Source organism: Scomber scombrus, chromosome 22 (assembly GCF_963691925.1).
Source record: "Scomber scombrus chromosome 22, fScoSco1.1, whole genome shotgun sequence".
Taxonomy (NCBI): Eukaryota; Metazoa; Chordata; class Actinopteri; order Scombriformes; family Scombridae; genus Scomber; species Scomber scombrus.
This window is the reverse complement of record NC_084991.1, coordinates 5840226-5861004: the sequence shown is the minus strand read 5'-3', so window position 1 is coordinate 5861004 and position 20779 is coordinate 5840226. Positions and strand designations below refer to the sequence as shown.

Here is a 20779-nt window from a genome sequence, read left to right as displayed (position 1 = left end):
AGTTGATCTTTAATCTGAAATGTGTCCCCAAAAGTAGGCTAAGTCAGAGTCGAACACACAAAGCACAGCAAAGATTTGGGACCACGTGCTCGCTGCACCGAGTGAATGCCTGCTTCGAATGACAAATAACGTCTAGTGCTCATACCTCACTATAAAGAAACAAAAACTGAATGAAAATACACAAGGTTTGGTTAAGTGCAATATTAATTAGCGTTAGGTTAGTATGAGATTTTTTTTTTTTTTTAATTTTTAGGCGAACACTACATCTCCCAGTGTTTGGGTCCTCTGAGCTGCATATGGAGTAGTTGAGTTGCTGGAGCTAGCTGAAGAAATAAAAAAAGTTCAATTAAATTTTTAACTGGCACGAATTTGGATTCATGTGAGCTACGAAAGGAAAGTAACAAGCAAGGTAGTGTCACCTTATTGTCTGCAGCAGGGTCAAAACAGTTAGAGTAGTGTGTCTGCTTTCACTGCTAACATAGCAGCTATATATATGCACAGAAGGCTGTGTTGTGGTTTATATCAATATAGACAATATGCATTTAATATATTGCTTATGTATCGAGGGAGTTACTGTACAGGCTATGTTAATATATATGGGCGCGCGCTTGTGTGTGTGTGTGTGTGTGTGTGTGTCTGTGTGTGTCTGTGTAGTACCAGTCAAACATTTGGACAAACTTTCTCATTGATGTGAATGGGAAAGTGTGTCCAAACTTTTGACTTGTACTGTATGTATATATATATGGCCAAAAATATTACAAATGCTTTGGTATTCATTCAAGAGTTGTTACGAGGATTTGAGAACCTCTCTGGATGTAGACGGAAGAGAACAATTGATGAAAGATTGCAACAAAGTATTGGTTGTTCCAATGCAAACAAAATAAATAAATGTGTATACCAAAGCATTTGTAATTGCAACAGTTTTCAGTGGTGCATTACCTGATAGAAGTGCATAGGTGCCAGTATTTTTAGCCATGATTGTATATGCATAGACTGAAAGCTAAAAATAAGTTTAAAGGTGCAGAGTGTAGAATTGAGGATAATGACAACTTGTGATTATTTTCATTACCCAATTATCAGTAAATGTCAATCACTATTCTTCCATAGCTCAAGATCTCATCTTTAGTCCTGACCAACAGGTCACAACACAAATATATTCAGTTTACTGTCATAGAAACCAGAAAATATTCACGTTCAGAAGCTAGAATCAGAGAATTCAGACATTTTTTTCTTAAAGAAGGACTCCAAATGATTAATTGATTATAAAAATAGTTGTTTTTTGCAATGAGCTTCTTTCACACTAAAAAAAATTAATCTCTCTTAACTTCGCATTGCTTTTCTCTTCCCTAATTTTTTTTAGCTACCATGACTGTAGTAATTGGGTTTGAGGGCAGTGCCAATAAGATTGGCATAGGAATAATCAGGGATGGTGAGGTGCTGTCCAACCCAAGACGGACCTACATCACCCCTCCTGGTCAAGGCAAGTCAGACTTTTGATAAAACTGTGATGTTACCTCCTCTAAACAATTGATGTAATAAAGATAAAAATCTACAGCTGATGTTGACACCCTGTGATTTTACCTATCAGGCTTCCTGCCTAGTGACACAGCCAGACACCACCGTGCCATCATACTGACTGTCCTGAAGGAGGCTCTGGAGCAAGCAGGGCTGAAGCCTGCAGACATCGACTGCGTGGCATACACCAAAGGTAAAATAAGCTCCTGCAAGTTCATTATTCAGTAAAATAAGGGTTAGATTAGATATGTTGAGCATCACGTTATGCTGTACATGTTCTTCAATTTAAGCATGATGTTTGATATTTTTAAGAAACCTTCTGATTTTGACCAGAATGTTTTAAAAAGTGAGTTTGAACAATGCTTGTCCTCATAACACTAGTCTGTAATAGTGGACCTAAGACATTATATTATATATATATATATAAATATATATATATATTAAAGAGGCTAGTTTGTCTTATTTGCATTGGAAAACAATTGTTTTTTAAACTTAATGGTTGGGACTTTATTTTTTATTTTTTACTTCACTTGACCTTTTGTGTTGATGTTTGGCAATGCTTCTTTGGTCCAGACGGAAATATCTCAACCACTATTGGATAGATATTAATGGTTCCCAGAGGAGAAATCCTACTTACTTTAGTGAACCCTTGACCTTACTTATAGTGCCACGAGTAGACATTTTTAGCTTTTAGTGAAATTAAATCCATGAACTGCTGGATGGATTGTCATTAAATTTGATAGAGACATTCATTCAAAATGAATCATTTCACTATGAGAATTTAATCTGTTCAGCCCGATAACATTTGGAAAGTCTAGAAAAGCAGCAAGATTGAATAAGAAAAAAAAAATCTCCATTCGAATGAGCAGAAGGGCTATAACGGCGGTTAACTGTGTCGGCCAGCTGAAGTCTCTAGTGAGCATGCTCCGTGGGAAGGGACCCATAGCGGGAAGTGGCTTTTTTGACTTCATGCACTACTGAGCAACTGTCGTAGGAATGAATGGGGCCTCGCTCCAACGCTGTTCTCTTTATACATCCGTGCTGTGAGCATGTTGCTATGCTAGCGTTAGCGGTTAGCTCAAAACACCACTGTGCCTAAGAACAGCCTCAAAGAGCAGCTAGCATGGCTGTTATGTTATTAAAATAGTTTAAATTAAACTTAAATCAGTTTGTAAAAAAAACCTAAAAGCTACCAACAATTCGTGCAACAAATGTCTCCTCTTGCAGGTCCTGGAATGGGTGCGCCTTTGGTAACAGTGGCCCTTGTAGCTCGTACGGTCGCTCAGCTTTGGGGGAAGCCACTCCTTGGTGTCAACCACTGTATTGGACACATCGAGATGGGCCGACTCATCACCAAAGCCAACAACCCCACCGTGCTTTATGTTAGCGGAGGGAACACACAGGTTAGTTTGTGGATATAGACCTTATTACTGCAGAAAAAAAAAGAGTAGTCTGCATGAATCTTGATTTTTGAGCTTCTGGAGCTGGTGAATCTGTAACACACGGTCAAGCAAATGTCATCAGACCACTCTCCATTTCTTCCTGTCAAGGTTATTGCGTACTCTGAGCGGCGGTATAGAATATTTGGGGAGACCATCGACATCGCAGTAGGCAACTGTCTAGACAGGTTCGCCAGGGTTATTAAGGTTTGTCATTCACCATTAAAGTCGTTATTTTAGCAGATATTTTTCCTTTTGCTGTATGTGTGTTCATATGTTGTGTTTCTCCACTCAGATTTCCAATGATCCCAGTCCAGGCTACAACATAGAGCAGATGGCCAAGAAGTGAGTTATTGCACATTAGTAAATACATGGGTCAATGACGTATAAGGATTTAGAACAACTCAATTGTAGAATAATAAAAACAAGCATATCTAATGCAGTAGTTCAAACATTCAGAATGTTGTGTACCTGAAGCTCCATATTATACATTTGAAATTAAGTGATTTTAGTGGGTTTTTCAAGATTAATTGGCACTGGCCTTTAAAAAGAGTCATGTGGTGCGACCACGATTCATCTTGAAATAAATTAATTTAGTTAACATGCTTCACATCTTTTTTTTCAAGTTTTCAGTAATATAAAGTGTTTGGAAACAAAGTATTTGCATTTTTTTTAAAATCTTTGTAAATGATGATCTTTTATTTATATAAGATATTTCAAGATGAATCATGGTCGCACCAAATGACTTTTTTTTCAGGCCAGTGCCAATTAATCTTGAAAACCCCCCACTAAAATCACTTTCAAATTGTAATATGAATTGTCAGGTACACAACATTCTGAATGTTTGAACTACTGCATTAGATATGCTTGTTTTTATTATTTAAAATTGAGTTGTTGAAAATCCTTATACGTCATTGACCCACATGCACACTTGCTGCCACTACTGCAGTCTAAGCAGCTTCACTGGACCTGTGTGCAGTGGTGTGCACAAGGGGGGGGCAGTCGCCCCCCCTCGTGGCCCAATTGTTGAAAAACGCGCTCTAGGGTGCCCTCCTCAGTGGCGAGAACGCGCTGTATGTGCCCTTTTTTTTTTTCTTTTCGCCCCTGCCCTTCAAAAAGTCTGTGCACGCCACTGCCTATGTGTCTGTGTGTGTGTGAAGTTTGACTTTGTTTAACATCACTTCTCATCCGTGCTGTCAGGGGGAGTCAGTATGTGGAGCTGCCTTATACAGTAAAAGGAATGGATGTGTCATTTTCTGGGATTTTATCCTACATTGAGGTGAGCTGTAAGATCTAAATAATGAATAAAGTCTGTCTATTATATTCTCATGTGATGAGGAAAATCCTGAGACTGATGCTCCAGGCCAATGTTTGATTTCTATCATTTCATCATTCTTTTGCTTTTTACTTCAAGCCTGATTTATGTTTTCTTTTCCTTTCATAGGAAGCTGCTAATAAGATGCTGAGCTCTGGTCAGTGTACAGCAGAGGACCTGTGTTTCTCACTGCAGGTCAGAACCAACGCCACTAGACAACACACTTTAAGGCACCAGCACTCCAGATTAAAGCTTCAGTCAAGCTGATATCAACACTTTAGAAAAAAAAAAAAAGAAATATCAGTGTCAAAACATGTTAAGATTGTCATGTCTGGAAAATGTTGTTCCTCCTTTGATGTTGAGATATGCGGTCAAAAACACATTTATCTTTGTCAGCATTGCTCAGCTTGTAATGTCTCCCTTCCTGCAGGAGACTGTGTTCTCCATGCTGGTTGAGATCACAGAGAGGGCCATGGCTCACTGCGGCTCCCAAGAGGTCCTCATCGTCGGGGGAGTTGGCTGTAAGTACATCAAGAAGTGTTGAAAGGAATAATCCAATATTAACTTTTTAACCATGTTCCAAACACCTATAGTATAGTGATACGTCCTGTAAATACAACGATGCAGCAAAAATGTCTCACTAAGCTAAAATACGCACAGTAAATGTTCAGAGATTCCCACGAAGGAGTTATTGAGCTAGTTCACCTATCACACGTTTTGAAATCACTTATACACTGAATAATAAGTAGAGGAGACAAGTTGAGCAAAGTGGGAACAATAAATGCACTGAAATGAACTATAAAAGTCAAATGTTATTCTCTTTTACAGTTTCTGAAAACAAATTACTACTGAAAAAAAAATCATTTAATGAGTTTAATCAGGACATTGTGGGTGTGATTTAATCAGATTTGATTTGCAGTGACCTTTTTAACATAAACAACTTATGTCAGATTTGGATTAAGATATAATATTGGAAAATCCTAAAGAAGCTGATTAAGATTTTCAGGGTCTTTTAAAGGAACAGTGTGCCCATTTTTGTTCTGTGCAAGACCATTTTGGAAAGTATTTACGTTCTTGGAGATGCTACAACAACCCAAAAAACAAAAAAATGTCCATGCAGAGCCAGTGGAACAGTGTTTGTTCTCTAAATATGAAAAAAAGATAATTTAATGGAATTCAAGTACATTAATTTAGTTTTGTCTCTAAAAATTTGGTCTCCTGTGTCTTCACTCTAAAGGACCTCATATTTGTGTCTGTGAAGTAGGTTGAGCTTGAGAATGTATTACAGGACCTTTGTGTTGCCTCTGCAGGCAATCTGCGTCTGCAGGAGATGATGGGGGTGATGTGTAAGGAGAGAGGAGCAAAACTGTTCGCCACAGATGAACGGTAAATCTTTTTGTCCACTAAAATAACATTGTAATGTATTGGTAATGGGGTTAAATAATACATGTTTTTACAGTCAGGTGTTAGTACCTTGTTCAGGAGTGCAAACCTCTCACCTGTTGTAGTATCAGGACAGTAACATCCATCACTCCCTTTAACCCAAGTTATATAGTGGGGGTGTTCCATGATGGTGAAAATTCTGTTCTTAGGTCTGTCACGATAACTACTTTTGTTGGACGATATATTGTCTCAGAAAAAATCACGATAAACAATATTATTGTCATTTGAAGATCATTTTATACCACTGATATAATGTTAACATAATAGCATAATAATGCAAAGGGGTGTGGAGGGTGGGCCCTACGCTTCTGCAAAAAACACAGACTGTCATTATGGTTGGGGACAGAGTTATTTACCTTTAATTCTTCTGCAGTCTCCACTCAGGACATACACAGTGAGGAATGGAGTTAATTACTTGCTTAGCCAATGTGACATGAATAGCCTCTTAGCAGCTAATGTGAAGTGTGGCAATACTGAGGTAAAAAAAATGATCAAGGTAATTTCATATATAGACATGATGATGTTGATAATTACATCATTGTACGAAAGGTCGATAACATAAATATTGTGACAAGCCTAGCTGTTGCTGAGGGTTTTTGAATATCTAATAATAAACTAAAATATATAATCAACTCAAAAATCTCTTAATTTAAGAAATAATCATGCTAAACATTCTATTTAGTACAAGCCACATATAGTGCTGACAAGATGTCAGTGCCTGCCATGTGTTGCATTTTTGTTTAACTCATAGGTGCTATTGTTTTAATTTATTTTACTATTATTAATATTATTACTTATTAAAAACATGGCTGTTTAGATATTGCTGGATAATAATGTAGTTTTTAAGTACAGGGTCATTTAAAAAGGTTCCCTATGTTCAAATACCTGTCAGACATGTTTCAGACATACAAACACTGCAAAACAATGACGTAAGTTGCAAAATGCCTAGCAGTAGTGTAAATGAATTGTATTATATGGACTGAACATAGAAAAGCAGTGACATAGTGCTAAAGTGTTGGCTTTCCTTTTATGAAAAGATTCAGCACAACAATGTCCATATCAATCCCTTGTATGAATATGTGAAAAGAGCAAACTGTCGTCTTTTCTTTCCATCACATGCCTTCACTGCCGAGTTCCTAAAATAAACTGGATTCCAGTCTGCCAGGAACATTGTGTTCCCGGTCCCGTCCAGATAACACTGTTCACTTTATGCCACAGATTCTGCATAGACAACGGAGCGATGATTGCTCAAGCCGGCTGGGAGATGTTTAGGTCCGGTCAGGTGACCGAGCTGGAGGACTCATGGATAACACAAAGGTAAACGTTTTCACTTTTTACTTCAATCATCTGTCTGTATCGACAATCTACATCTGTGCCCCATGTGGTAAATGGCTTGCTTGTGAATATATAACATAGTGTTCCACCAAATTTGACCCAAGAAGCTTTCGGGTGCCTCCCAGCTAAAAATGCTATTATAGTAGTCTATAATAAGTCTATAAACAACTGTCGGCAGTCAAGTAGCATTGTGGGTAATGTAGGCGTCAGATTTTGGGGGGAAAAAAGATTCTGCTGTATCTATTTGATCTTTTGTTTTTTGACAAAAACTGTCCCTAGTGTACACAAGATGTGTGATGTTAAATTAGATTTTAATTATCTGGGTAAATACACTTTACTTTATACAGAAACACTATCAAAAAAAGGTCTTGCTATCAATGCTATAGAAAAAAAAGTTCCAGTTGAAATTTCCAACTGGGATCTCTGAAATTCCAACTTCCAATGGAACACATAAGCATTCCCAAAATTAAAAGGATTTCAAAAATCTTTTGAATCAGAACTTTGCCACCATTAACTGTTCTCCTGTTGTAGGTACAGAACAGATGAAGTGGAGGTGACATGGAGAAACTGATGGACTGAGCTTAAAGGTTTCCGTGCAGCAGTCCTTTTCTGCCGGTGGAGAAATTTCTATTAAGAGCACATTTTGTCACTCCTGTGCATCAGTCTTAAACAGCAGAAACAAAGTCGAATGAGGTCAGATTATGCAAAGTTACGACACTTTCTTTGCCATTTTTTAAAAGATGTCTGTACTACAATAAATGTATGATTTGGAGTTAGCTTTATATCATGAGCTTGTATTTGCTGAGGAGGGAAACGTTGACAGATGTGAGGTTTTATTTTTACTTTTTGTCATGCACTTACTCTGAATTTATGTTCAAATAAAATAAGAGACTAAAATGGGAACAGGTCAAGTTTATTCATTTTTATTATGCAATACTGTTCACTTACATTCCTCCTCCAGTGTAATTTTTTTTTTTTTATTTGATAAATTTTCCTTTTCAAAAAACAAAAAACAAAAGAAACATACTGAACACAGTGAGTTCCCTTCTGGATTCATGAGCAACATTCACCCAATTAGGGAACCAAATAAAAACAAAGAAAGTAAAACAGCATTAAGATCTGACGGGAGGGGGAGGGGGCAGGGGACGGGGTAAAGGGTGAACTCTACTGTGCCTTTGACTACACCCTTCTGTAAACTGAAGAAATGGATACAGAAGTCTTCTGCATACATTAACAGTAAAACTCAAGATTACAAGACATTCTTCTGTTTAGAAATTGAGAAGGGTGGAGAAAGAAAGGAAAAAAAGCATTCTGGTGAGGGTTTCTCGCACACAGGGATTGGTCACAACAGATTTTTTTTTTCTTTTCTTTTTTTTTTTTTAAACAAAGTGCTTGATTGACCACTCGCTTTACAGAGGACAAAAAGTTTGATAAAACTGCGGCTTTCACCAAAAAAAAAAAAAGGGGGTGGGGGAAATTAATTACAGCTCCTCAGAGATTGTTTTAAAAAAAAAAGAAAAAAAAAGACCAGCTTTACACATAAAAGCTAAAAATCGTAATGAGGTGATGACGACAGGTCTGATTAATTAAGGCAGGCTTTTCTGTAAGGCGTTTAAAAAAGTCCATTGCTGTAAGATCTCAAAAAGGAGTTAGTCCAAAGTGTCTCAGTGTGGCTTTTGTGTGAAGACATCATCCTGAGTGCAGTCTGTGTGAAGGGGGACTCGAAAAAAACTGTCCATCTTTATGTGTTCTCATGTGCATGTAGGTGTTGTGTATGTGTTTTTATATATATATGTATATATATATATATATATCTCTGCTTTGGGTTTCTCACACTGCTAGGCTGGGTGCTCTTGGGTGTCCTTGTACCAGATGACCCTTTTTGGATCTGAAACACAGACAAAAAAGAAAATCATGTCAAATAAACCTTTTCTAATGGTTGTAATATATAACATTTCTTTAGCAGATACATTAATAAGAATCATCCGTTATGCTAGATGTTCATAAGTGGATCAAATTTGACTGCCTCATTGCTTCAAATCACAATCCATGCCCTTTTTGTCAATCGTGTGTCACATTCTGAGCCAATCACATTAAAGCAATAAAGAGTTAAATATTAAATCAGCCTCCTGGTTGGCTGCATTGAAAAGGACAGGGGCTCTGTCCAAAACCACACCAAATTTACTATATAGTGCACCACATTTACCCTCCGCTAATTTATTTGAACATCTGAATGCTGAGTGTGTAAATATCTCCACTATATAGTGCCTTCAAATATTCCACCATGGAACATGAAACCCTGTCCCAACTCGCTCGTGGAAGCCAGTGTCACAACCTTTCAAACAGCTGTGAGTCAGCTTACCTTTTTTCTGTTTGTTGCACACAGCATTCCATTCTACGGAGAAAAAAAGAAAAGAAAGATGCAGTTAGATCACATGTACGGAGATGAGTTGACTGATTAAAACGTGTACGCTTGAATGCTTCTTTCAGCTCTCACCTCTACTGTGATAATTCAGAGCCTCCATTAGATGGCGACAGCTAAGCAGCATCTTCCCGTTGCTCTCGTCCGCCTCGGGGCGTGTGGTGGGGGTAACGGAGGTAGTGACTGGGATGGGCGTTTCTTCAGGGGGCTGACCTGTGAGAACTGTGTCGAGCTGTGGGTCTGCTGATTGTTGTGTGTCTGTGGGCTGAGGTGCGAGGGTGCCGGCGGCCGGGCGGGGGCCGGAGCCCTCGGCGGCCGGTCTCGCCTCGCTGATGAAACTGAGACCCCACTGGTTCTGTAGCAGCACACCGATGGCGGGCCGGTCCTCCTCCAGCGCTCCGCTCGCCGCACCCGCCTTCACCTTGGAGGCGTAGCTGACGGCGGGCTGCAGCTTGGCGGGGCTGTCCTGCACTGGAAAGGCAGGCGGGGGCTTGAGCAGCGACAGACTGTCCTCCACCCACCTCTCCTTTTGGTTGACCTTTTGGGGCCGCTCGCTCGCCCGGCCGACCCCCTTTTGGCTTTCCCTGCGGAGGCTGCGGCCTTTGTGCTGCTGGCCCTTGCGTTCTTTCTCCCTGCGGAAGCTGAAGGCGTGTGTGTGGCTGGGTCCGATCAGGTCGCCCTCGGGTGACAGCTGTCGGGGCTGCTGGTTACCTCCGGAGATGCAGCCTCCGCCCCCGCCTCCTCCACAGTTGCCAGAGCCGGGTGACAGGCGGCGGTTACGAATGTGTGGCTCAGAGTTGGCGGCTGAAACGAGGACTGCTGGATCACACAGGGTATCGGACTCACATACAGTGTTGCTGGCTTCCCATGTACCTGAAACAGAGCATCCACATGCAGGTCAAACGTGTTGTACTGTTACTGGCTGTTAACTTTTATAACTTACTTTTGTCTCTGAGATTAATGAACACTGATATGTGTATTATTAGGGCTGGGAAATATGAGCACAATCAAGTATCATCATATTTTTGACCAAATACCTCCATATCAATATTTTACCCATATTGTAGGGACGACTATGTGTGCTTTCACAAAATACCTACACAGAGATTTTTGATAAATAATCATCAGTGATGTGGATATAATGACTTATGGCGCTTTTCCATCATACAGTTCTAGCTCTACTCGGCTCGACTGTACTCGGTTTGGTACCAGGTATGTCGTTTTCCATTACTTCATAGTACCTCCTAAACATGGGCGGGGTCGTCATAGCACGGCTGCCACCACAACACAGGAACGTCTGCACCTCATTGAAGGACCACGGTGTGGTTTTGCGCATAGGAGCCATGTTCATTTGTGTGGAACTCAATAACTATTGTTGCCAGTATTTAAAAATATACTAAAAAAGTACGAGGTACCAGGTATCCCTAATGGAAAAGCAAAAAAACCTGAGTCGTGCCGAGCCGAGCAGTGCTAGAACTGTATAATGGAAAAGCCCCATAAGTGGATAAAGGCAGATAATAGAACAGTCTGTTAAACTCAGAAAATGACTTATTCCATATCACTATATTACCATATTCAAAATCTAAGATGATGTCTATGAAATATCACGATATCAGTATAACATCGATTTATTGCCCAGTCCTAGTATTGAGCTTCCTCCTACTACTACCCAAGTTCCAGATTTGGTTGACTAGTCCAGCGTGTGAAACAGAACATGAACATTTGGTCACAGTCTTCAGAAACTCTGTTCTGCTCTCAATAAACATTGTCGTGTGGTGTTGAGTCTCAGCTAGCACACTGAATGTATCCATGTAGGAGCTTCACACTACGAGACTTTTCCCTTGGCGCTAGTTCACAAAAGGATCTTTGCACTTTGCTGTTTTATATAAAGAAACACCGGGGGTAGCGTGACATTTTGTCATGTGACTTAATGGTGTCGGATGAGTTTTGGCAGAACAGCAGCTGTCTGTTCTGACGCGTGTTTGCCAAGTTGTGCAGGAACAAACAAACAAGTGCATCAGACAATGAAGTCAGACGACAGAGCTGAAGCGACGTCTTTATTTGTCTTGAGTGTCATCAAAGCAGACTGAAACTTCATTTTAAGAATGTTCAGTATAGTACGTGAATTATCATTGTGCTGAAATGCAAAGTTTTGATTAACTCAATAAAGTTATTCCATTAATAATCTATCAATTTCATGTTTAAAAAATGACAATCATTCGTTACAACTTTGTTTTTGCTAATTTACATAATTTAAATTATTATATGTTTGGGTTAGAAACTGTTGCTTGGACAGAAGAAGCAACAAGAAGACTCCACTTCAGGTTTTCCCACATTCTTGATCAATTAGAAAGAAAATATTTTTTAAGTGACAACCCTAGACGTCAGTTTTTCACATGAAAAGCATAAAAAAAATGGAACTGTAAACAATGGTTTTATAATAAACTCCTGTGTGATGTCTTTCTTGTCTTCAGCTCACCATGCTCCTCACTATTGATTATATTGTACTGTTGAGTATGACAGGATGATTCACATTGTACACATAAATGTAAAATAAAAAAATATGCCAGGTTAATGGGAAGTGCTAAAGGGAAGGTTCATATATTTACGCTCTAATTAACTTACTGTGTCCACATGGATCAAGACATGTAACACAGTAGTGGAAGAAATATTCAGAGTCGGGTACCAACACAGTAATGTAAAAATACTCTGTTACAAGTCATAGTCCTGTACTGAAAATCCTACTGCATTAAAAGTACTGCATTAGTATGAGTGATGTAGTATGCAGTATTACAGTAAAAGTACTGCAGTATTATGAGTGATGTAGTATGCAGTATTACAGTAAAAGTACTGCAGTATTATAAGTGATGTAGTATGCAGTATTACAGTAAACGTACTGCAGTATTATGAGTGAGGTAGTATGCAGTATTACAGTAAAAGTACTGCAGTATTATGAGTGATGTAGTATGCAGTATTACAGTAAAAGTACTGCAGTATTATGAGTGATGTAGTATGCAGTATTACAGTAAAAGTACTGCAGTATTATGAGTGATGTAGTATGCATTATTACAGTAATAGTAGTGGTTTGGTCCCTCTGGCTGATATATTATTATATATGACATCATTAGATTATTAATAGTGAAGCATCAGTGTTAGAGCAGCATGTTACTGTTGTAGCTGCTGGAGGTGGAGCTAGGTTACACTACTTTAGATTAGGGCTGGGCAATTAATCGAAACCGACATTTAGAAAAACCAAACCATGATCTTTTCACTCCCTAAAGATATTCATGTGCGTAAATATCACAAAATATTGTGTGAGGGCAGCAGTGTAAAATACAAAACAAAAGAAACTGAAAATACATAATTGTTCATCAAGGGTGGAGATAATCGTTCATTAATCGTAATCGAGGTTAAAAGTTCAAGTAATCATGAATTTGATTTTGGCCATAATCGCCCAGCCCTACTTTATATAGTTAGCTAGTTTAGTCCAGGGGAGAAGATCATTGGGACTTCACTTCCTTCCATCCAGGACACTGCACAAAAACACTGTCTGACCAGAGCTCACAACATCATCAGAGACCCCTCCCACCCCCACCATGGACTGCAGCGTTTGTAGTAGAACAGTCAGATTCTGCAACAGCTTCTTCCCACTAGCCATCAGTTTGTTGAACCCCTAGTAATCCCCCCACCTACGCACACTCACACAATGGGCGATTCCGTGGAATGTACAAGTTTACAGACTACTGATGTGCAATTACACGTATGCAAATGAGCCATTGCTACGAAATTCCATTTGGATGTGCACTGTAAAGAGTATAATCTGAATGACAAATAAAACCTATTTCATGTTATCTAGGGGTCGGGCCCCTCCAAAGGGTCAGCGGATAAATCTGAGGGGTCCTCAGATATTATTTGATTTTTTCTGAAATATTGGATCATTGAACATTTACTGAAATGAAACCACACGAGGAGTTCAGAGCGAGGGGGAAAAAAATCACTATTTGATGGCGCTGTTAACATATGAAATGTGACCCTGGCTACACACTGCTTTTTGCAAGATGTCATTGGTTTCATCTTTAACAATGTGTTGTATTTTAAAAGCTTATTATATTATCCATTGTGTCAAATCTTTATCTGAAGAGTAACTAAAGCTGTCAAATAAATGTAGTGGAGTAGAAAGTACAGTATTTCCCTCTGAAATGTAGTGGAGTAGAACAGTAGCTTTAATTGTAAATACTCAAGTATACTTTAAAATGATACTTAACCACACACAGTTACGTCCCAGCACTGCTGTAACGTTACATTGCTGGTAATTGTTTTCTATAGCGAGTTAAGAAATATGTCAGCGGGAAAGGTTGAAACTCTCCATAGTTACTGTACGGGTTAACATAGTAGCTGTACGGGTTTACATAGTTACTGTGCGGGTAAATAGTGACTGTACGGGTTAACAGTTACTGTACGGGTTAACATAGTTACTGTGCGGGTAAATAGTAACTGTACGGTTTAACATAGTTACTGTGCGGGTAAATAGTAACTGTACGGGTTAACAGTTACTGTACGGGTTAACATAGTTACTGTGCGGGTTAACATAGTAACTGTGCGGGTAAACATAGTAACTGTGCAGGTTAACATACTAACTGTACGGGTAAACATAGTAACTGTACGGGTAAACATAGTTGCTGTGCAGGTTAACATAGTAACTGTACGGGTAAACATAGTAACTGTACGGGTTAACATAGTCGCTGTGCAGGTTAACATAGTAACTGTACGGGTTAACATAGTTACTGTGCGGGTGAAAAGCAGCCAAACGTCTCATAAACGCTCCGTGTGGCCGGGGCAGCGTGCTCGCTCCTCAGCGCCACATCTCATAGAAACTAGTGCCAGTTCAACCAATCCCGCCTCTCACAACATCCAAAACTGACTAACCGTGTATTTTTTTTAAAAACAAAAAAAACAAAACAAAACACTCCCCAGTCGCTGAGCTAAAGAGTGGCAGCTTTTCCAAAAACTCTCCGGATATATGAGTATGTTGTGCGGTGCTTGCAGCTATAAAGAGCTCGCACCGGTGTTAGCAGACTTTAATTAGCAGCGTCATGGTACGGTGAGCTCACTCGACGATTTTTTTACGAGTATAACGTTACAGCAGGGTGGATTCCCCTCAACGCTGTGTCGAAAGCAAGTGTCGCCGAGGAAATGGCTCCACTTTTCACCATTTTTGAGTAATGCCTCGCTAGCTCACTTTAAGTTTCGTAACCCCCCCCCCATTCAAAGGCTGCTGTCGACGCCGCTAGCGCCACTGCTAACACCGTCGGGCAAGACACCAAAGTAACACCTCTTAAAAGTGAGGGATTTAAGTCAGACGAGTGGAAAAGTGGTACAAACTCACCTGTTTTGATATGCATGTCTTGTCGTTGAATGTTTCGTCGGGGCTGAACCGTTTAGTAACTTTTGTTTACAGCGGAAAGAAAACGTCGGCTCTCTGGAGGAGTCTTGTACTGCCACCCGGAAGCGACACGAGAATGTGGGTGGGACAGGAAGTTCCCCGCAGATAAGGGGTCCGGCGGGAAACTTGGGAGGGAAAATGTTAATATTCATCCCGTTTTATAATAACCACGTGGCAACCAGTGTGACCCGAGTGTAAATGTCATCTTAGATTGCTTTCAAAATTCAATACAAGTATTGCTGTTTTAATACTACAAAAAGAGCCAAATATTATTGTGTTACTATTGTTAAACACTTAACAGTCAGTAAGACATTCAGGTTCAATGGAGGGCCAAATTGAGACAAATCATGTGTCATAAACTGTAGGGGAGAACAGGGTTGGTAGTCACACTTTTTTTTTTTTTTAAACTTCCCTTTTCTTTTTTTTTACTGGATCCTGGAATGGCCTTACTCTCATTAAGCTAATACTTTTCAAAAGATGTGCAGCGCAAAATACGTCTCATGCACTTGAGACAACTGTCCCTATCGTTGGGTTGGTAGTCACACACTATGGGGTTGTTTGTCCCTATTTTAATGTTTTTTTAATGGGGAAATAAAAAAGAAAAAAAAAAGTATGCAATCTCAGAAACTAATTCAAAGTTTTAGTTTCATTAAAATACAACAACCTAACACATCTCCTACATTAAGAGAATATAAACCAGAAAAATCATTCCTACAAGTGCATTTGATATCCTTATAAAACAATATGCCCTGAGCATCACATCTGGTGGAGTCTGACTGTTGTTTGTCTTCTTGACAAAATTCCTGTTCATTTTGCTCTATACACTACATGTTATAGTGTACCTAAGAAAAAACACATCTAAACTATTGCTCTCTCTTCATACTTTTCAATGGTGATGATTGTTTTATTATGAACTCCATACTAAACATCTTCTCATCTTAATCTCAAGTGGTTTACTCCAGAAATTGAAAACCTTGGAAGTAACATCTCACCCAAATTCGGAAAATTTCAGTACCAATACTTTTCAAACAGCGCCCTCTAGGGACCGACATCTACCGAATGTGACAATACACTCACTGACAATACAAAGCAGAGCAGTAAATCCTGGTCCATCATCAGACAAAATAGTAATCATCATGTCATCATGGACATAACTAGGGACAGAACATAAGTCTTGAGTAGATTTTAAACATCCTGCTCTTTTACCTCCTTTTCATTGTTTTCATGCTTTGATCATTTATCTCCATGTCCTTACCCTGGCCCTAAATGTTATCATCTGTCCTTTGGCCCCTTGTTTGGTTGTCAGCTGCCTAAACGTCATGTCCTACTCAGCGTTTTTTGTTTGTTTGTTTTGAGTGTGGGGTAACAAGCCAATAAGGGTGATAACCATTGACCTACAGCATCTCATCACTGTGGTTATAGAAATGGATGAACGGCTAGACTAACATTTTAACCACTAGACAACCACAAGTGCTACAAAGGGTCCCTTTTGATCCTTTAAACACTGGAATGTAGCTCAGAACGTGCTCGTATTTTGTAATTTTTGACAGCATCCAACTCTTCTCCCTACAGGGATTGAATGCACTTATCTTAAGTTGCTTTGGATAACAGTATCTGTTATATAAATATCATATATCTGTTTGTCTGACTCATATTTGGATTATATTCATCAGCAAGCACCCAAAACAATTTAAATTTCCATGTTCATAAAACCAGCAGAACTATAATTTTCCAAACATAACTTCCACATAACAGCATCACCACACATCGGAAAAATGCCTGGGCAGTCTGTCAGCTACTCAATTTTCTAAACGGTGTTCAACATTTGAAGGGGGCAATTTATTGACTTGACTGAGCTGTTTTCGCCAACAAAATATGTAATAAAGTACAATTGTATCCCTTATATAGTATAAGGAAGTTCACAACCAAGCTTATTTGGATTAAAGGATCTCTTAAACTGATTAAACAGTTTTTATTTCTATTGTCAAAGCACCAGTTATCTACAATAAAGCACATTGTTAGCCTCTGACAGGTCAAAGGCTAAATGACTGAAGAACCAGGCCCTTCTCCATGTGTGTGTGCATGTGTCTCTTGAGCCTCGTAGACGTGGAGAAGCTCTTTTTACAAAACAGGCAGCTGTGCGGCTTCTCCCCGGTGTGTGTTCGGATGTGCATGTTGAGGTCCGAGGAGCACCTGAACCTCCTCTCGCAGTGGGAGCAGGGATAAGGCCTCTCCCCCGTGTGGATCCGTCTGTGGAGGAGGAGCTCTCCAGAGGTGAGGAATGTCTTCCCGCACTGAGAGCACTGGTGTGGTCGTTCCCCCGTGTGAGTCAGGTTGTGCCGTACTAGCGAGGTCGACTTGGCGAACCTCTTTCCGCAACGGGCGCACGTGAAGGGACGCTCTCCTGTGTGTGTGTTGAGGTGTTCGCTTTGAGCACGCTTGGTTTTAAAGCTCTTGGGGCACTGGGGGCAGCTGAACGGACGAAAGTTGCTGTGGCTGCGCTGGTGCCTGACCAGTTCACTGTGCGTGAGGAACGTCTTGTCACATGTGGCGCAGAGGTATGGCCTCTCGCCCGTGTGGGTCCTTACGTGGCGCGTGAGACTAGCCATCTGGGTGAAGCTCTTCTCGCAGTAAGAGCACTGGAAAGGTCGTTGGCCATCGTGAGTCAGCAGGTGGCGGTTAAGAATCTGGAGCTGCGTGAAGCTCTTTCCGCACTCAGCGCAGGGGTACGGACGATCCTTGGTGTGGATCTGCTGGTGCTTATTCAGGAGCCACACGTGTGTGAAGCTTTTGCCGCACTCGCAGGCAAACGGACGCTCCCCGGTGTGTTTCATCTGGTGTCTCTTCAGGTCTGACGGTCGGCTGTAGATCTTCTCACACAGCGAGCATTTGTACTGACGCCTCACCACGTGCTTCTGCCGGTGCCTCAGCCGTTCCAGGATGCTACTGAAGCTCTCTCCGCACTTCTGGCATTTGTACTGACTGCTCTCCTTCTCTGCCGCAACTTCTGCCGCGTCTTCTGCCGCGTCTTCTGCCGCCACCACCACCTCCGTCGTCAAGTCAAGTGGGGGATCGCAAGCCTGGCCGCAAGCGGTTCGTTCAAAATGCAGCTTGAGCAAACCCATCTGAGTGAAACGCTTGCCACAATGGGAACAGAGGAAGGGTCGTTCTCCGGTGTGAATGCGCTGATGTCTGGTCAGATCCCAAGAGTTCTTGAAGCCCTTTTTACATTCCTTGCAGGTGTACGGCCTCTCTCCCGTGTGGGTCCGCTGGTGACGAGTCACGTCCGAGGCGCGCGTGAAGGTTTTGCCGCATTCTTGGCACATGTGAGGGTCGGGTCGGTCGTGGATGGGGAAAGGCTTCGGGAAAACCGAGCGCTGGATCTTCTTCTTGGGGGCCTCAGCCGTCTCTGCAGCTCTATGGAGTTTGCTGTACTGCTCAGGGTGACTGTGCTCGATGTGCTGCAGCAGGTAGGACTCCTGCATGTGGAAGAATGGACACTCAGAGCAGGCGAAGACCTGAGTGGACATCTCCACAGTGGTACCTACACAGAACACAGAAAAAACGTATTAAGATTGATGTTTCCCTCCAATTTTGGAACAGTTTGTGGCCCTTACATTTAAAACCACCTTCGCCTGCTCCTGGGTTCAAATACCTGGTTGAGGGTTCTGATGCTGATATCTAGGTTCCTTCTTATGCCTTCTGCTGACTAATACGACCACTGTGAGTTGGCTGAATTTGCAAAAACGCATCTCTACTATAGTTATCAGGTTATTTTTGTAAGGATGGCTAACAACAGTGAAACACATGAAGATAAATGTCTTGGTTGGCTGGTTAGACCATTAACTAGACGAACAATATTCCTATACAAGGCCTGTCATGATAACTACTTTTGTTGGACGATATATTGTCTCAGAAATAATCGCGATAAACGATATTATTGTTATTTGAAGATCATTTTATACCACTGATATAATGATAATATAATAGCATAATAATGCAAGGAGGGTCTGCGTTACAGAAGTAACGCGGACTGCCATTAGCAATGGTTCGGCGTAATTTCGACCTAGTATCATATGCACCATGCGGTCTATCTAACCACCCGCTCCGCTTTTTTTTTCCATTTTGTCGCAAACTGGTGGAGTTAGAGCCATCAGCTGAATGGCTTAGTACAGGCGCTAACGGACCCACCAGTGTATCTCGTAAATTACTCCACTAATAATGCCTGGGTTGTTACCAAACTTATACAGTAGTAAAAATAGGGTCTTTACTCATAAATCGATGCATTGGAAAGTTTGGAAGTACACCAGGAGTTTATTAAAATAAACACTTACCTGATGGCTTTTACTGTGCTGCTACTGCTAAAGCTGTAAACATAGTCGAAATCCTGTGTGGTCACGCGAGATCCCCGCACAGATCTCTAGATGTGCTGTGCAGGCACACGGGATTTCAGTGATCGCGTGAGATTTCAACGATGTTTACAGCTTTAGCAGTAGCAGCAGAGTAAAAGCCATCAGGTAAGTGTTTATTTTAATAAACTCCTGGTGTACTTACAAACTTTCCAATACATCGATTTATGAGTAAAGATGACGCTAGGTCGAAATTACACTGAACCATCGCTTTAACTCTTCGACATGACCAGCAGCCTCCAGTTTACCTTGGGTTCCGAGATGCTCGAGGCACTTGTGGTGCTGCAGGAGAGATCTTAAGTCGTCAGGATTGGAGAGCGCTTCCAAGCAGTCCTTTAGAGAAGGGGCAGAGGTCAGCCACGAAACAGTCTGTTTATGAAAAAAAGGAAACGTGTCAGCATGAATATAAAGTTATATGTGGGCCAAAGTGTGATCACACAGTCATGATGATGATGAGCAAAATAAAGTGTGTTGGACTTTCATAGGTGGGGCTTTTATAATCAGTGAATCATTAAAAAAAGTTAAACACATCCATTCATCCATCACTGCTCTTACTTTATATATTTCGACAATATAACCCTTTTCATATACTGGAATTTTAGTTTAAAAGTTTGCATCTGAGTTCCAAATACACATTCTTAAACCCAGCCCTGATATTCAGTAGCAACTGCCTTGTCCTACCTGACCCAGGTCTGGTACTGGAAGCAGTTTCTCCAATTTGGAAAGAAACTCCCACACAAGGAGCTGCATGTCTGTGTCGTAGCTGAGACCGTATTCTGTTGGGAAAACCTCCTGGATAGGATGAAAGGTAAAAGTCACTCAAAAAATCAAATTGTGAGGAGTCGTAATGACAAAAAGCTCATGATCAGGATTCCAGTTAGACTACGTGTGAAGCTGCCTTGCCTGGTAAAAATGTTCCCGCTCTGCTGGGTCTTTCAGGAGCGTTTGGATGAGCTCCAGGAAAATGGTCTCCTCTGCATCCACCTCTGCATCTCCACTCTGAAAGAAACTATCATTGTTACTGGGACCATTTTAAACAATGCCCCATCTGACCAGTAATTACAAGAGGAATGCCACAATTCTGTACATGTGACAATGACAGATGGGACTGACATGTTGTAATCCTATATTTTAGGAATTGTAATGGTTAAGACGCACTCTCACTTACCCCTGTGTACCCTAGTGGTCGGATTCGTTCTAGATGAGGCTGTATAGACGAGATGTTGGCTGTTTCCACATTTCTGCACGACTCAAGAATCATCTGAGGAGAAACGTATGGTAAAAGACAGATTGCAAGATGCTCTGAAATATAGAAATGCGTTGCAGATGGACAATCGTCATTTTTGTGACTCGATTTCATCAGAAATTCCCCCACTCACTTTCGCTCTCAGTCGAAGCAGCAGTTTTCCCCGTTGCTTTGGACTGAGCAGGTCTGGAACCATCGCTGTCACTAGTGTC

At 40.8% G+C, this 20779-nt stretch overlaps 3 protein-coding genes across 5 annotated transcripts; 1 reads left to right on the top strand and 2 right to left on the bottom strand.

Annotated features, from left to right (window-relative positions):
- The first annotated feature begins 290 nt into the window (after positions 1 to 290).
- osgep (O-sialoglycoprotein endopeptidase) lies at positions 291 to 7950 on the top strand. Its single transcript, XM_062444049.1, has 12 exons — positions 291 to 409; positions 1361 to 1480; positions 1589 to 1708; positions 2743 to 2918; positions 3066 to 3161; positions 3250 to 3299; positions 4155 to 4233; positions 4399 to 4464; positions 4700 to 4790; positions 5580 to 5655; positions 6931 to 7029; positions 7579 to 7950. Exons 2-12 carry the CDS (start codon positions 1366 to 1368, stop codon positions 7616 to 7618), a joined length of 1008 nt encoding a protein of 335 aa, XP_062300033.1. The 5' UTR covers positions 291 to 409; positions 1361 to 1365; the 3' UTR covers positions 7619 to 7950.
- A 1-nt stretch (position 7951) lies between these two features.
- On the bottom strand, positions 7952 to 14982 carry si:ch211-214j24.10 (uncharacterized protein LOC558894 homolog). Its single transcript, XM_062444048.1, has 4 exons — positions 14856 to 14982; positions 9545 to 10342; positions 9410 to 9442; positions 7952 to 8935 (listed from the first exon to the last, which is right to left on the bottom strand). The coding sequence occupies exons 1-4, from the start codon at positions 14869 to 14871 to the stop codon at positions 8886 to 8888; spliced, it is 897 nt and encodes a 298-aa protein (XP_062300032.1). The 5' UTR covers positions 14872 to 14982; the 3' UTR covers positions 7952 to 8885.
- A 1650-nt stretch (positions 14983 to 16632) lies between these two features.
- On the bottom strand, positions 16633 to 20779 carry LOC134004596 (zinc finger protein 420-like). 3 transcript variants are annotated; one of them, XM_062443929.1, is made up of 7 exons: positions 20701 to 20779; positions 20490 to 20582; positions 20225 to 20320; positions 20003 to 20113; positions 19570 to 19690; positions 16906 to 18456; positions 16633 to 16861 (listed from the first exon to the last, which is right to left on the bottom strand). In XM_062443929.1, the coding sequence occupies exons 1-6, from the start codon at positions 20761 to 20763 to the stop codon at positions 16946 to 16948; spliced, it is 1995 nt and encodes a 664-aa protein (XP_062299913.1). In that variant the 5' UTR covers positions 20764 to 20779; the 3' UTR covers positions 16633 to 16861; positions 16906 to 16945. The 3 variants fall into 3 exon arrangements, with proteins under 3 accessions (XP_062299913.1, XP_062299915.1, XP_062299914.1); XM_062443930.1 differs by lacking the exon at positions 16633 to 16861 and having other exon boundaries at positions 16870 to 18456; XM_062443931.1 differs by lacking the exons at positions 19570 to 19690; positions 20003 to 20113; positions 20225 to 20320; positions 20490 to 20582; positions 20701 to 20779 and adding an exon at positions 18568 to 18749.

Coding starts and splice junctions, on each gene's coding strand:
- LOC134004596 (XM_062443929.1), bottom strand. CDS start 20,763: ATGGTTCCAGACCTGCTCAGTCCAAAGCAACGGGGAAAACTGCTGCTT. Junction 20,583..20,700: donor TGCTTCGACTGAGAGCGAAA/GTGAGTGGGGGA, acceptor GTTTCTCCTCAG/ATGATTCTTGAGTCGTGCAG. Junction 19,691..20,002: donor CAGTACCAGACCTGGGTCAG/GTAGGACAAGGC, acceptor TTTCATAAACAG/ACTGTTTCGTGGCTGACCTC.
- si:ch211-214j24.10 (XM_062444048.1), bottom strand. Junction 9,443..9,544: donor TCTGAATTATCACAGTAGAG/GTGAGAGCTGAA, acceptor TTTTCTCCGTAG/AATGGAATGCTGTGTGCAAC. Junction 8,936..9,409: donor GTGCAACAAACAGAAAAAAG/GTAAGCTGACTC, acceptor TCTGTGTTTCAG/ATCCAAAAAGGGTCATCTGG.
- osgep (XM_062444049.1), top strand. CDS start 1,366: ATGACTGTAGTAATTGGGTTTGAGGGCAGTGCCAATAAGATTGGCATA. Junction 1,481..1,588: donor CATCACCCCTCCTGGTCAAG/GCAAGTCAGACT, acceptor TTTACCTATCAG/GCTTCCTGCCTAGTGACACA. Junction 4,791..5,579: donor CATCGTCGGGGGAGTTGGCT/GTAAGTACATCA, acceptor TTGCCTCTGCAG/GCAATCTGCGTCTGCAGGAG.